General features: G+C 38.7%; 2 protein-coding genes across 3 annotated transcripts in view; one reads left to right on the top strand and one right to left on the bottom strand.

The window, feature by feature from the left end:
- Positions 1-14,557, top strand: part of Su(var)3-3 (lysine-specific histone demethylase Su(var)3-3) — a 233,573-nt gene that overhangs the window by 31,086 nt on the left and 187,930 nt on the right. The window lies entirely within an intron of this gene.
- On the bottom strand, positions 5,544-10,932 carry LOC142976259 (uncharacterized). The gene is made up of 4 exons (XM_076119548.1): positions 9,928-10,932; positions 9,281-9,782; positions 8,758-9,206; positions 5,544-5,576 (listed from the first exon to the last, which is right to left on the bottom strand). Exons 1-4 carry the CDS (start codon positions 10,405-10,407, stop codon positions 5,544-5,546), a joined length of 1,464 nt encoding a protein of 487 aa, XP_075975663.1. The 5' UTR covers positions 10,408-10,932.

Genomic DNA, 14,557 nt, shown 5'->3' with positions numbered 1-14,557 from the left:
TGAGTTTTCGGTCTTGCGGATTACATATATATGTAAATATTTTAAAATGTGTAAATGTCCTTTTAATCTGTTCAGCAGAAAAAAATGAACTAGCAACTAAAGCACTAATAGCAGTATTTTTACATAGGAAAACAAACAAAAATACTATAAAACAGTACGAGTAGTTACAAAGCTACAAGTTTAATAGCGTGTGTTACTATTGTAGGGAATGCACGCGGTCATTGTGAGCGGGGTGTAACTGTTTACAGCTAGGAGGCGCGGCAATTAGCGGTGCAGGTGGTGAATGCGACCCCCTGGCCTCTCCAGCTCGCCAGCCCTGGCGGCCCCGCGGGTGGAACTTGTGTATCGCTATTTGCATGTTTATTGCCGATACGCTTCCGTAACTGGGACGAATTAGTCGCTTGCATTTATGACAAATGTGGATCTGATCTAACGTCACCATAATTATTTAACTGACGTTTTTTTATGATTTGATGATGGGAAGATTGTTTATGGTTAGTTACCTTGACAGCTTGTTAGATAATTTAGAATTGTATTATGATCTGAACTATCATCAGCTAGAGATTTTTTCTCTGCTCTTTATTTTTAACCGACTCTTAATAAAATTCATATTCAAATTCGAAATATCTTTTGTTCATAAACTTCGTGCAAGGTAGTTGAAATAGTCATGTATTAAGCGTAGAGATCAAGCATCACTTGTACATGGAACTTGAGTACTGAGCATCGTTTTTTAAGAGACACGTGACTCAATATAATCTTACTGGCATATTGAACGCGTGCATACCGATATTAGTTTTTCATTAATTTCTTTTGATAAGCTTTTTATGCAACGAACGCGAGGTGTTAACATGTGGTGAACATCTCGTGACATACGCGTATCCATCATGTTTAACACCTGTCATTACTGACACGAGCCTACACTCGTTTGACATACCAAATGCGTCTTTAAAATGTTAAGATATACTTTATAAAACCTACATCTAGGTTTAACACGAATGTACCTACATCTCCCAACACAGAAAAACAACATTGAATACAACAGCATTCGAATCGCTCAGTGTATTGTTTACGAATGCAGTTAAACGAAATTGTTTGTTATCACCTGAAAAACTAGTGCCAACATAACTATTTTTCAAGCGTCAAATGCAGTTTGCATTAATGAACGCCCACTTTGTATTCGAGTTGTCAGGTAATAACCCCCTTTTACTAACTTATCTCCTCATTTACTTGGAAAAGTGATGCAGACAGTGTTTTTATGTCTTTTCCAAGTATGCTAGATTTTTTTTCACTGCCAAGATATATACACCTGTATCCAGATAAAAAATAAGTTTACGTTTCCTGCTTTGCTCCTCATTTCTTATACAAATATATACGAACAATTCGCAGGAAACTTTGTTTAGCGAAGTTCTCACATAGCCACCGAGGATTCCTGAAACTGCGAGTGAGTAGAGACGATAGTTCTGCTACTTAATTTACATAGGTCATTGTACCAAATATAATGCGAGGATAACGTTTTTCAATTACTTTTGCATTATCTTTACCTTTAACAAGTTATAGATATGAAGAATAGGAAGCGAGTGTGCTAAACGACTTTGTTATTTTGCTTTTAAAACGATACTTCATGAGGAACGTTACGTAATATTATTTCAGTATATTTTAGCAGCACGTTTCCCGAAGCGGAGACGTACAGCTATAACATTATTTCAGAACACGTATCGCGTTCAGATAATCTAATGCAGAAGCGTTATGACGCATTTATTGTTTGGGATGTTTCTCTGTGTGAACTCTCGTACATGTTATGAATCATGGACATTGCAGTTTCCGATCATATATTTATACTAGCGGACCCGACAGACGTTGTCCTGTCCACACGTCTTTAATTTGTAAAACATAATTTAAAAAACATTGTCCAGCGGACAAAATTGTGAATCTAAACCATTCTCAGATCCCCTTGAACACACACAAAAAATTTCATCAAAATCGGTCCAGTCGTTTAAGAGAAGTTCAGTGACATACACACTTACAGAAGAATTATATATATAAAGATATTACCTATATTTTGAACTCCATCTTGGCATTGTCATCGACAAACGTATATAATGTCCTCCTAGTCGATATACGGCTACGGCGGTCAGTTTCATTGAAACTGGCCATCTGTGCAGGACTTTGTTTATAGTGTCCAAGTGTGTGCACAATACACAGGTACACTCTCTATTCCATCACTCTCATAGTTTGGTGGGACGGATAACCGACACGACCAGTGAGAGGTCAGGCGCAGGACCGACGGCTTTAAGAAACTGAAAAATGTATTTTTCCCCATTTTTTTAATGCGCCTTTCATGTTCGGTATCTCTAGCACCGTCGCCAAATATTGGTTTTGGGAGAGTTACCCTGTACACTCTGTAACATGAATTATTATTTTACCTGTTTAGGTACTAGCTTATAACTTATTTTATAACAAAGATCAGTGCGCTGTATCATTGTAAAAAAAATAATCAATTCGTGCTGTCAGCTTCATAGTTTCAGATAGACAGCAAGCTTTAATTGTGCAAATCTGTAAAATAAAGAAATTATTGAACTTCAACCAACGAAATCCGCAAGAATAAGGTCCATTGTTGTGAAGCGCTAAATAAAAGTAAATTTTCTTTTTCAATGGGAATGTTGTTCTGTGTTCGTTGAACATTGTCGCCTCTCGTTGGCCGTCGCTGGGTGCCGGTACATGCCGAGACAGACCTATTCAAATGTCAGTGTGAAGACCGCCCCCACTCCCCGCACACACCTCGCATTCGCCTCTTCACAGATACTGAAATGTCACTCGCCACACGAAGCAATCAATTTCGTATTTGTATGCTCTGCCTAGATAGTGGTAGCAATAGATTTATCGGATCGATGACTTTGTATTATCTTTCAATGGTTTGTTGCATTTTATCTTACATTTTCTGCAGGTAGTGTTGTTGCGACACTTATGTATGTCGTATTGTTTTCACGGCACGTTGAATGATGACCGGGATGAGTGTGTGATTCACTGCTACGTCATAATTGGTAAAATAAACCTAAACTTATAAACTTTTACAATAAAATGCTATAGATTGGAATATCTAGGCGATGCTTACCTATGAATTAACATTCAGTTCAATCGCAGTCATTGTCGGTCGGCGCCAAATGTCGTACTAATTGCTTTGCGTAACTTCAAGACATTCACGACACCGACCCGTTCGTTTGTTTAAAGTTTATAAGCAGGAAATTGGCGTAAGCGCCATACGAACTGTATCTTCATTCATTCGTGTTTGCGTCACTTCATGTAATATTGCAATGATACTTTTTTTGCTCTTTAGGCATTTGCATTTTCAATTTATATTCAGAACACAGTAGCACAATTTCTTAACCGTGTTCCAAGTTAGAAAGTGATTAATCAACGTCTAACAACATTCTTATTCCCTTCTACGTAGGAGCGTAAGAAATACAGCCTTTAAATGACTAAAGGATAGAGAGCTTCACAGTTGCTGCCAGGCAATTGTCCCTTTTAACCGGCCGGCCTCATTAGCATGGTTTGATCGCCATGGCCTATCAACCTTTAGGATTGATACGTTGACGCTAGAGGTCTTCTTAGTAGTTGTTTTAACTCCAATTGAAATTAGGTCGGTACTTTCTGGCGTGCATTTTACGTCTCTTGATTGTTCCATTATGTGCTTCCAACGTGTGTCTACACGAGTGTATGTTGTGCAGTTAGTTCACATTAAAATGTTGTATTATATGAATTCGCTGTCGCGTATATTTCACTGTGTAGAGAATTCAATAGATAGGAGTATAAGGTAAGGAACTCGATGCGGACAATCGCGTACTCGCTATCGCAATTTAACGAGCCACGATTGTTTTTCTCAGTTCTGAATAATATTGAACTTGAACGTCCCTCGGTATCTGATGGCGATACTTTCGTTGGCCGCACTGTACTGTTAGCTGGCTAGTTTACAAATGAACGGTGTGATTATGGGCGCGCGGATCTAACTTCACGATAATTTAAATGTTCTCGCAACCAGCACCACAACGGCCTGGTGAGATGGCAACGATTACACCCGTGACTTCCTCTTATGGTTGCAGCATATCTATGAATTTTGAATAGAGTTATGGCCACGGCCAGTCTTGATTAATAAGAATATATTATATTATTTGCATTTATATTAAAATTCGCATTGTAGTAGTTTTACTATCCGTCATTTAATTACATGGTTCAGAGACTAAAGAATCGGTCTTAGTTCTTCTGGTCATCGCTATTTCTGATAGTGTCGTGGGGGAAATAAAAAAATCCGTATGCAACCGTAGTTAGACACAGCGTAGCTTCCCATGAGATGTGCTAGTATAGTTTCTGTATGTAGTTTAACACATAAAATAATATGTACCCCAAATTCATTCAAAGTTAGTATCATGTCGGTGTTAACAAAATTGATAATCTTTGTAAGGTAAATAATTAACTGAACTAGGTAAATTGTAGTTCGTGTATGTAATCCGAGTGGCCCGCCTGCCGCGAATTCGATGCGCGCCTCCAAAGCCAACTTAAACTGCAGAATACGCGATATGGATCTCACGTTTACCGTCGACTAAATAGCGGATAAATTAGCTAACCGAGTTAAATTAGTGAAGCCGGCCAGCTGCACTGAGATCAGCTAATTTTGTAGTTTCATTGGCTTTAAAATTTATATTCCTATAACTATTATAGTTTATTAAAATTAGAACCTATTTAAACATTAAAAAGTAACTTTCAACAACATCTAGTGCATGTTATAGTTTTAAAATAACTGGTACAAAATTGGGTAATGATTTGTGAAAGAAAATGTTTTATGGGCGATTATTGATAGTTAGTAAGACTTCAGCACAAACCTTATTACTTAGATGTCCAAAATAAATTATCGCTTACTGGTGAGATTACAAATAGATCTAAATGTTGTAATGAAGTAAAGTATTTGGGTCGTAATTTTTTAAGTTAAATTTTCAAATAGCTTTTACGCTATATAATCGTTATATCAGAAATAAATAAGCTGTATACATGTATATAATATATGGTAATTTTATGTTACTTCAAGAGTGCTGAGTTAAGTATGCAAAGCAATAGATGAAGCGACACGATAACGACGGAATTGAGTGAATGTTAAAACAAAACCATCCGGTGTTGAGCGTTTCACGAGTTTTCCTCGCAGCCAAGTTTCCTGCCTGCATAAGTGAATCGTAGATTCTGTGAGTGTCGACCTCCGCTCCGTCCCGTAGGTATCGACACTGCTCGAGGAGGAAGTTGTGCCTACTTAAAGCCACTTTACAATGCCACGTTCCGACGCCCTTTGTGCACTTGTCGTGCGTTTGACTGGTTTGGAATAGTGGCTGCCGCTCTTCGCGGAAGCGAGATCGAATTGGCTGATTCGTGAAGACATGCTGGCTGAGCGCTCAATCTCATGTGAGATCGCTTATTGCCACTGTACTGCACCTGCAGACAATTATTTGAAAGTCATTATCTTTATTTAATACTAAGTAAGTAAATGAGCGCTACTCGGGACTTCAGATAGAGGATTTTTCGCTTAATGATAGACACTAGATCAATGTTAATGTACTTTTTTATATGGGTACTAGCAAACCCGGCGAACTCCGTTTCGCCACCAAATGGCTTCGTTTTATGTAACATTTCGTTTTGTGATTAAGAGATGAAGAAACATTTTTTTATGTTTTATATTTGAAAAGGAAAAAAATATTGCATTTCACAACAGTAATGAATTCATTTTGAATACAAAAATGAAGTGTCATTTAGTTGAACTTCTCTAAGTATATGAAAGTGAATCCAAAGTAAATACTGAATCGAAGCGTTATACGTGTCCGCAAATTATTCGAAGATTCATTGAAGTGCTCTTTGGTAAACCACATTTTTTGTTTTTTGGTCTGACGTTAACACAAACAAAGCGGATGGTTTACCAACTCGTGAACACGCAACGTATAACTGTCCATGTGAAAAACAATGATTCTCTAAATTTATCCCGCAAACACTAAGCGATTGGCCTTGCGACTTGTTAATTGTCATTGCGAACGCAAGGCGAACTGGAAATTGTAATCGTTTGAAGTCAAACGGAAGATCGGTCGGAATCATTGGTATTCGAGGAATACATACATTTTCACCTGCGTACTTTCCGTTAATGATGGTTGCCTCAATCAAATTCGACATAAGTCTTTTTACCGCAAGTCGAGTACCGTTGCAAAGTCGCGGTGGATTCAAATTACGCAATATCATAATAACTGTACCAACTTTGAGTTGCAAGTTATGTGGTGGAAATCCTGGTAACTCCAGAGAGTTCAAAAACTCCGTCGGATAATTTACTACTTCATCGAGATTTGTTATAGAATCAACGGATTTGTATGTCACCAAATCGCCTGCTATTTTTGATTGAATGGTGAAATTCAGTGCGTGTACATCATTATTCTTTGCGGCAAGAATTGCTCGTTCACTTAACCAAGCATAATTCTGATAATTCTCACTAATGTTTGGAAAAACATTTTCAATAAGAGCTAATTGAGAGTCTACAAATCGACAAAAGTCGTTGGTAAGAGTAATTAATCCAGATGTCGCATCAACTGGGACTTTTCCATTTCCAACAGCTAACAATTGTTTGGAAAATTGTGCAGCACTTTGATCATTTTGAAGTTGAACTCTCATATTAATGGTTAGCGATAATGTTTTTACGTTATTCCATAAAGGTGATGCCTTCAGGCAAGCATTCAATTCATCTGCAGGCGTTCCACGGGGAATTACTGGCAAAGTCTGCCTGAAATCGCCTGCCAACAATATCATCAAGCCGCCAAAGATGTTGTTATTTCGCCGAAGATCCTTCAGTGTCAAGTTAAGTGCTTCAAGTGATTTCTTATGTGCCATTGTGCACTCATCCCAAACAATGAGCTTGCATTGCATCAACAATTTTGCCATTGCACTGGATCGGGAAATATTGCATGTTGGAGTATCAATTGTGTTTAAATTGAGTGGCAACTTAAGCGCAGAATGTGCAGTACGACCGCCATCTAGAAGAGTCGCCGCAATTCCAGATGATGCTAACGCCAAAGCTATGTCACATCTTGATCGAATAGTGGCCAAAATCAATGAAATGACAAATGTTTTCCCTGTCCCTCCAGGTGCGTCCAGGAAGAATAGACCACCAGTATTATTGTCCACCGCTTGTATTAATGTTTCGTATACTTGTTTTTGCTGTTCATTCAGTAACGGCACATTATTTTGAACAAATTCCTGAAATGTATCAACATTGTATTGCAGCTCTCGATTTAATTCTTGGTTGAATGCATCGTGCATCGATCGATTTGGCGCAATCATTCCTACTTCAATCAGTAGCTTGTTTGCAATAGTCAAGCATTGATCCTCAATCAGAATCAATCCTTCATTGTAGATTTCATCGGTTATTTGCATGTCAGGATTATTCGTTTGAATGCGCAAACGATGCAAGATATCTTCACATATGTCGTCTTTGTATTTGTTCCATAACTGCATTGGTTGTGAAGGAAAACATGTGGTGATGATAATTGCGAACAGCGTTCGTATTTGGTACGCATTTGATGAAACAACTGAATCGGCAAGTGTTAAATCCCAATGAGAATCGTTCTCCAGCAAACCCAATAGTTGACATGCTTCTCGATATGTTTGGCATTGGTGGCCATTCACAGTTTTCAAATGCGCAAATGATTTTGGTCCACGTACATTTACCAACAGCAGTCGCAAATAAAAACATTCATCATTTCTAGGATGAACAGTATACATACGACCTAGTGCATCAGAGGAAAACACCTGTGGCCAATCTGGAACTGGGGTGCCTTGTTTGCGACGTTGGAATTTCTTTGTTGATTGATTCCAAGTGTAATACTTGGGCATTTCAACGTACATCAGCGTCGCTGCGAATGGATCTGTTTCACACATTGAAAAGAAGCTAGTCAATGTTGTCGATGGTGGTCTCTCAGCTCGTTGTGCGGCATTAGCCTCAGTGAAGTAAACTCTTTGGCCATTTTCCAAATGCACTGCTAAATGTACAACTGTGGGATATCTTTCATGAATTTGAAATGACAATAATCGCCACAGTGCTTCATTAGTACTGACGTATCTGCCCATTTGGAAGTTGCTGATTTCGTCATTCGCATTTTCCGACGCAATACCAAACACAGCCATGTCGCTGCCTTTTGTGACGTACTTGCACAAATATTTGATTGATTTGGCCGAATGACAACTCTCAACGTTTGCATGTGTTTCGAAAATTCGTGATAGCAGCGGGCAATATGGTACAATGAATTCATTTCCGATCTCAATCTCTTGATTTTGAACTTTGACTTTAATAGTTCGACCATTATCTTCTTTTGAACGCCGACGATAAACTGGATATCCATCGTGCCCTGTGACTGTTTCAGCAACTAACGGTCGCGGATATCGTTTTGTGCACTTTCCATCAGCCATGCAAGGCGATAATGGATTCAAAGCACCGCACGGTCCATGCACCATCTGCGTCGTCACAATGTCGTGTAGATGGGGATCAGTGACTGGATCAGGAATTTCAGCTGATATGATGTCATCCACTTCATTTGAATGTAATTTGTTCAGCAACCAAATTAGGATATGAGCATGCGGTAGTCCACGCTTCTGCCATTCCACCGAGTACATATAACAACGTGTGTCACCAAAAACTCGATACTTAGTAAGCACATCCATCATAACCTTGAGTTTTTGCTGAAATACTCTGGCGATTATGTCATGGCGATCTTGCGGTTTTTGTCCCGGTTCCATCTCACGTTCAATTTCCATCCACTTCGGATTGCAAGTGAACGTAATAAACAAATCCGGAGTTCCATAATTTCGCACGTACGTCATAGCGTCTTGAGCGTATTCGTGCATGTGGCGTGGGCTTCCGATATATGATGATGGAAGAATCGTCAGACGTCCAACATTCTGAACATCGCCATCTGAATGAATAGCATCACGCAAGTGTATATAGTCCTCAGATCGTAGCTTTGCCTGATTGTATCGGATGAACGCTAAACGTTCGGTCTCGACTTTGACATACATGTCGACAGCGAATTGCTGGAATAGCCGACGGCACTTCAGAATGACATTCTCCTCATGTGTACGAATCATCAAACGATACGCATAGTAATTCATTGCGCTTAGATTTTTATTCGTTGATACACCTGAAAATGCAAAATTAAATGAATTGTTAATAGAAACCAATAATAGCAATATAATTAGTGTGTGAATATTTTACCTGTAATTGGATCGACCATCTTCAACGTGATGTCGTATCCGTCTTGCCCTTGCCAATAAATGATTGGATATTGTAACGCATCGTACAAACGATGTGTCTCGTTTACACGATGCATGATATTGCTTCTTCGCTGAACGACAATGTCTCGCGATTTAGTTGGATCGCCAACAATAATTGCAGCAACATCATTAACGGTGGGTGCATTGAATCTTCGCACGTGTTCACCTGTTGGGGTACAATCCGCTCTTATGACAAATTTGTGCGTATCCGATGGCATTTGTTCCAATGCTGTTTTGAACATATTAACCACAGCGTTATTAGCGTGAAAAAATGCTTGCAACTGTTCTATAATTCGTCTCTTTAACTGTTGTGTTCCCTGTATATTGCAACGCACATTCAGCTGATCCACCATCGACGAAATAAAATATATTTGCAGAAATTGATGCGGCTCATCCGGTGATGGCACCATTGAACCATGCAAATGATATATTTGTCCTTGTATCTGTAATTGCAAACAATCATTTGTTGAAGAATACGGTGTAACTTCTGATCGTGTGATGGTGTAGTGTTTGGTGTATATGTAGTTTTTATTGTTGCAATTCATTTTGTTAGTGTGAGTGATTGGTTCTGTGTGTTGTATCTTTTACCTTGCAAGTCGGCATAAAGCCGCCTTCTCGAATGATATTAGCTCCAAAGGAAGTCATGCGAAAGCAGTTATTGTATTCAAGGATGTGTTGAAGAAAATGGTAGGAATCGTGATCACTTCCATCGAACAATTGTTTCAGTGGCTGTGGTGGTGTAAGTAATGGATCCAGTTTGACTTTTCCACTTGCGCAACACAATCCAGCCGTTTCTCTTTTAAACTTTAACGCATTACAATATCGGCATACAGTCGTCATTGGTCCAATATCTAAATTTTCATCATTACTGTAGTTCGCAGTGGGATCATATTGGAATGCCAAGCGATTGTATGATGCCAATGATCTTCGTGTGCTCACGCGCTGTCTTAATCGGGCATTTTCTCTTATTATATTTTGTCTTACTTCGCTTAAGTTCTGTGAATACACTTGTTGCTGGCTTGCATGTCTTGTGCGGCGGCCGATGTTCGCACGTCGTCCTCTAGGCATTTTGGACTATGGACAGAGTAGTGAATTTAACCTCAAATGCACGATCCACATAATTTACACAGTTTAACTTACCACCTTAAAGACAAAATGCCTGCTGTTGAAATCGAATAAAAATCTGCACAATACACGTAATTGATTTGTTGGTTTCCAATTAAAATGTTAGGAAACGAATAACTTATATTTTTTACTTTTTTGAACACAATACCGTTTTTTCACATGAAATTCTCTGTCAAACAATATATCACGCACCGGCACCATCTACAATGAGTAGCTGTCAAATAAAAATATTAAAAGAAATACGATACAAATATTGGTATGTAGTACATGCTATGTATCAGAGATGGCGCTGTATGAGAAAAATGATTTTCTCTGTTTTTTCGCCTTTCTGTTGAATTTTTTCCTGAATTTTCTTTGCTATAAACCTCGCGGAGCTCGAGACCTTTCCAACGAATCCAAAACCGTGGAAATCGGTTCGTGCGTTCTGGAGTTATAGCGTCAGGAAGGAAAACCCGACTTATTTTTATATAGTAGATATGAAAGTAAAAAGTTTACAGAGAGCCACGTATCGAATTATAATAACATGGTTATTTTTTCAATGAAAATTTTTGATGGATCGACGCAAAATCTATGATTGATTCGTGGTGTATTATTCGTTGCTTTCATAAGAGTGCCTTCCGTCGGTTCCCGCGTCTGCGGCTTTTCGCGCCCCTTCAGTTGCTATGATTGATTGCCCACTGGCAAACTTCATATGTTTGGGAGATAATTTTGTATTTCAGCCGTAAACAGATTACATGTGAAAAGAATCGTCACTTTCTCAAGTTCCTTCTTACAATGTTGTCCTTGGTTGTGACTGCGTAACTTTCTTGCTCGATTACACTTTCGTTGTAATAAATGCTTGCTCTAGTTTAGGAGGTTGAAATATATCATGTTTAAAGGAACAAATTAGATTGTTTACGTTTATACACCAATGATTTATTCAGTGTTCAAGTATGACTTAATCTTTCAAAGCATTCGAAAACAGCGTCAACTCTATGAGTTATAGTTATTTGAATATTATTTAAATCTCTCCTTATTGGCAAAGCTTTGAGTCAAAATTGTGTAAGACATACGATTAAGGCGCCACTCCAACGGAACTGATTCTATTCACGCGAGAAATGAAAGTGACTGGCAGCTGTAACCCTCCACGTTTGCTGTTTATTGAAAATTTATTATCTATGACATTTTAAGATATTGAATTCGAAAATTATGTCCTGCCATAAATGCCTTAAGGTAACCCTTATCTGTGGACTAATAGCGGAATAAAGTATGCAAATGTGCCATAGCTCCAATTAGTCGGTGGAAACTAGAAAATCGCGTGGTTTTAGGAATAAAAATATAATAATATGTAATTTATACTTATATTATAAAATTGTAGAATTTGTTTGTTTGGTTGAACGCTCTAATCTCAAGAACTACTTGTGCGAATTGAAAAAATGTGTTAGTGTTGGATAGCCTATTTATTGAGGAAGGCTATAGGCTATTTAACATCACGCTACGACGAATAGGAGCAGAGTTCCAGTATTTTTTTTCACAGAAACCGGGACGTTTGTGACCCAATCTCTCTCATGTGACGCAAGTGAAGTTGCGCGGGTCAGCTAGTTTTAATTCGGAAAAAGGTGTAGGGAGTCAGATTGAGAATAATTAAAGATTTTATACAAATTGTGGGCGTCAAGGGATATTCCCTTTGCTTTCTCATCAAGTCTATGTCCGGTAGCGAAACAGCTTTAAAACACGGCACTAGATATTCTGAACTAGTATTTAACAACTACAACGTTCATGAAAGTTATGAACAGCCTATTTATAAATCGCATTATATGACATCAAGGTAGAAATAACATTTTTGACTTGAAACATATAGAGAGCAAAGTAAGTGGTGAAGTACTAGACCGGTCGGTAGCTCGTTAGAGATTGACTATCTCACGCTATCGAGATCGCGAGCAAATTGATCTGCGCACGCGCACCTACAAGTATCGGTTGACAAAGCCGACTCTGATTGAATGGCCAGACCGCACACTGAAACACTGAGTTATTCTGTCCTCTCAACTATTTCAATTATACAAATCGCAAATAAATGATAAATCACGTCGTATACATATAAAGCAATACATCGCCCGTATTAAACAATTATTTTGTACAATTTTGCAAATAGTTGCTTGAACCAACTTGAATAATTAATTGAATCAAACTGACATGCCTCTCTACAAATACATAAGACTAGTCTCAATGTGAAGAACGCATAATAAATTACATCAAGCTTGTCACATTGTTGAGGCGATATCTTAATTCAGAACATATTTTGATGTCATAGAGTGCAATTACAGTGCGCAACCACTTCCCACGGCAATGTTGGCGTGTCCGTAAAACTGGAGCAAACGGTGACACATAGAACGCTCTCGGGGAACGTAATGCCAGTAATATAACAATACTCTCGCCGTAACCAATTTATGAAGATCTCTATCACATCCCGTCTGACTGTTAATGCTAAAGACCGAAAAAGGAACACGAGCGGAACTGCACGGGTCTATGAGTAATGGTTTATCGGTATAGGGCTTCAACCTCGCAGCGGTTTCATAACGCTGGCATTTGCGTGAGAGCGCAGTCGTCGCGACGTTGTCGTACAGCCTCCGGGCTTGTTGAACACACGAATAATTGTACCAAGCTACATCCATATTGTTGCTTAATTTACTTCATGTCTTCGTATAAAATATGCAAGCTAAGTTATGAGCTGCAATAACTTTCGTTAAGTAACTTGACAAAGATTTGGTCCATTGCATAGGAATTAAGGAATTCGTGAGAAATTGTAGTTTAATATACGTAGTTGAATTATTACGGTAACAGTCATGTAGTAGTCTATGTAATGGTCTGACAAATACGTGTTAGATTTTACAGATAGGACAAGTATCAGTGAATCATGAAATCACTTGGAACATAAATCAATTATTAAACAGTTTTAATGGTGGGGAAGTGAGCATTTCTGAGAAAACGTAATTTGCTATTTGAATAGCCGTAGACAATATCTTGGAGACGATTTCATGTAATTACGTGTGATGGTTGGTCAAATAATGTTGATATTATGCGCATCCGTCATCGCCAAATCTCTTTATAATAGAGCTGTTTTTCTTAAAAATTTAGATTTGGCATCAATTGCGACATAATTGTGGTGGTGTCGTTGTCTGATGGATATAATTTAGCTCATTACTCGGCTTCACTGAGTCAGTCACAGTTAGATGTAGTCAACTAGTAATTTAGGTCGAACCGTGACTTGATTTGCATGTAGGGCGGTTTGCTGAGGTTTACAGAAGAGTATTTTATGTTCTTATTCATGGATTTTACGCAACATCTGCAATCGTAAACCTTGCGTTTGTGCTGACAACTAGTGAAATACTCACACACGTTTTAACACTTGTTTAATCTGGTGGTATGAAATGCTTCAGACGGAACTTTGTTAAGTGATAATTTCTTGCATACGTTTTAGAAGGCACATTGCTGTCATTTAAATTGCAAAAGAGAGGAGGTGACGCTTCTATTACTCGTGATGACTAAGCGATCGTTGCGCCACCAGAGGCTGCGTCGGCTCTCAGATAGTAAGGAGTGATTCCGCACGTCAAAACATGCGATTGACAGCGATACATTAGGAACTATCGAGCGATCGCACTGCCAACGCCGACCTGGGAGTCGTAATTTTTCACTGTCAGCGCTGAGACTAAACGTCCTCGTCATCGCTTCGACTAGTGACTGTCAAAAAATGTTAATGCAATTTTCGCTTGCACGACGAGGGTGCCGGTAAAATATATTGCTGTTAGTAAAACCTTTCCGCTTACCAGGTTCCGAAGGGCACCTTGTTTACTCTAATATTATTTGTTTGTTAGTCCTCTATCAATCTTTGTCACTATTTTGTTTATACTGGCGTTGTCGCTGTCATGTTTTACAAGAATTATGATTTCAGAATAACACTGCAATTCCAGTTGCAGGAACGCGCGCTTTGATAAGCTGGTAGATATTTGTCGTAGTGTCCGGTTGGAAATCGGCGAAAATTGTTGTTGCTCGTGCAGTAAGTTGATCTGGTTTGTTGTGCGTGTCGGTCATGGCGTAGGAATCTGTTCACGTGTAT

The sequence above is a fragment of the Anticarsia gemmatalis genome, chromosome 10 (genome assembly GCF_050436995.1).
Source record: "Anticarsia gemmatalis isolate Benzon Research Colony breed Stoneville strain chromosome 10, ilAntGemm2 primary, whole genome shotgun sequence".
Lineage (NCBI taxonomy): Eukaryota > Metazoa > Arthropoda > Insecta > Lepidoptera > Erebidae > Anticarsia > Anticarsia gemmatalis.
This window is presented reverse-complemented; position numbering and strand designations above follow the sequence as displayed.

Bases quoted from the DNA above. Each gene is read 5' to 3' on its own strand.
- LOC142976259 (XM_076119548.1), bottom strand. From the start codon at position 10,407: ATGCCTAGAGGACGACGTGCGAACATCGGCCGCCGCACAAGACATGCA. The intron at 9,207-9,280 runs GTAAAATATTCA...TTGCATTTTCAG, and splicing joins GATGGTCGATCCAATTACAG to GTGTATCAACGAATAAAAAT. The intron at 5,577-8,757 runs GTATTTCAGCAA...ACATTGATCTAG, and splicing joins GCCATGACATAATCGCCAGA to TGTCTATCATTAAGCGAAAA.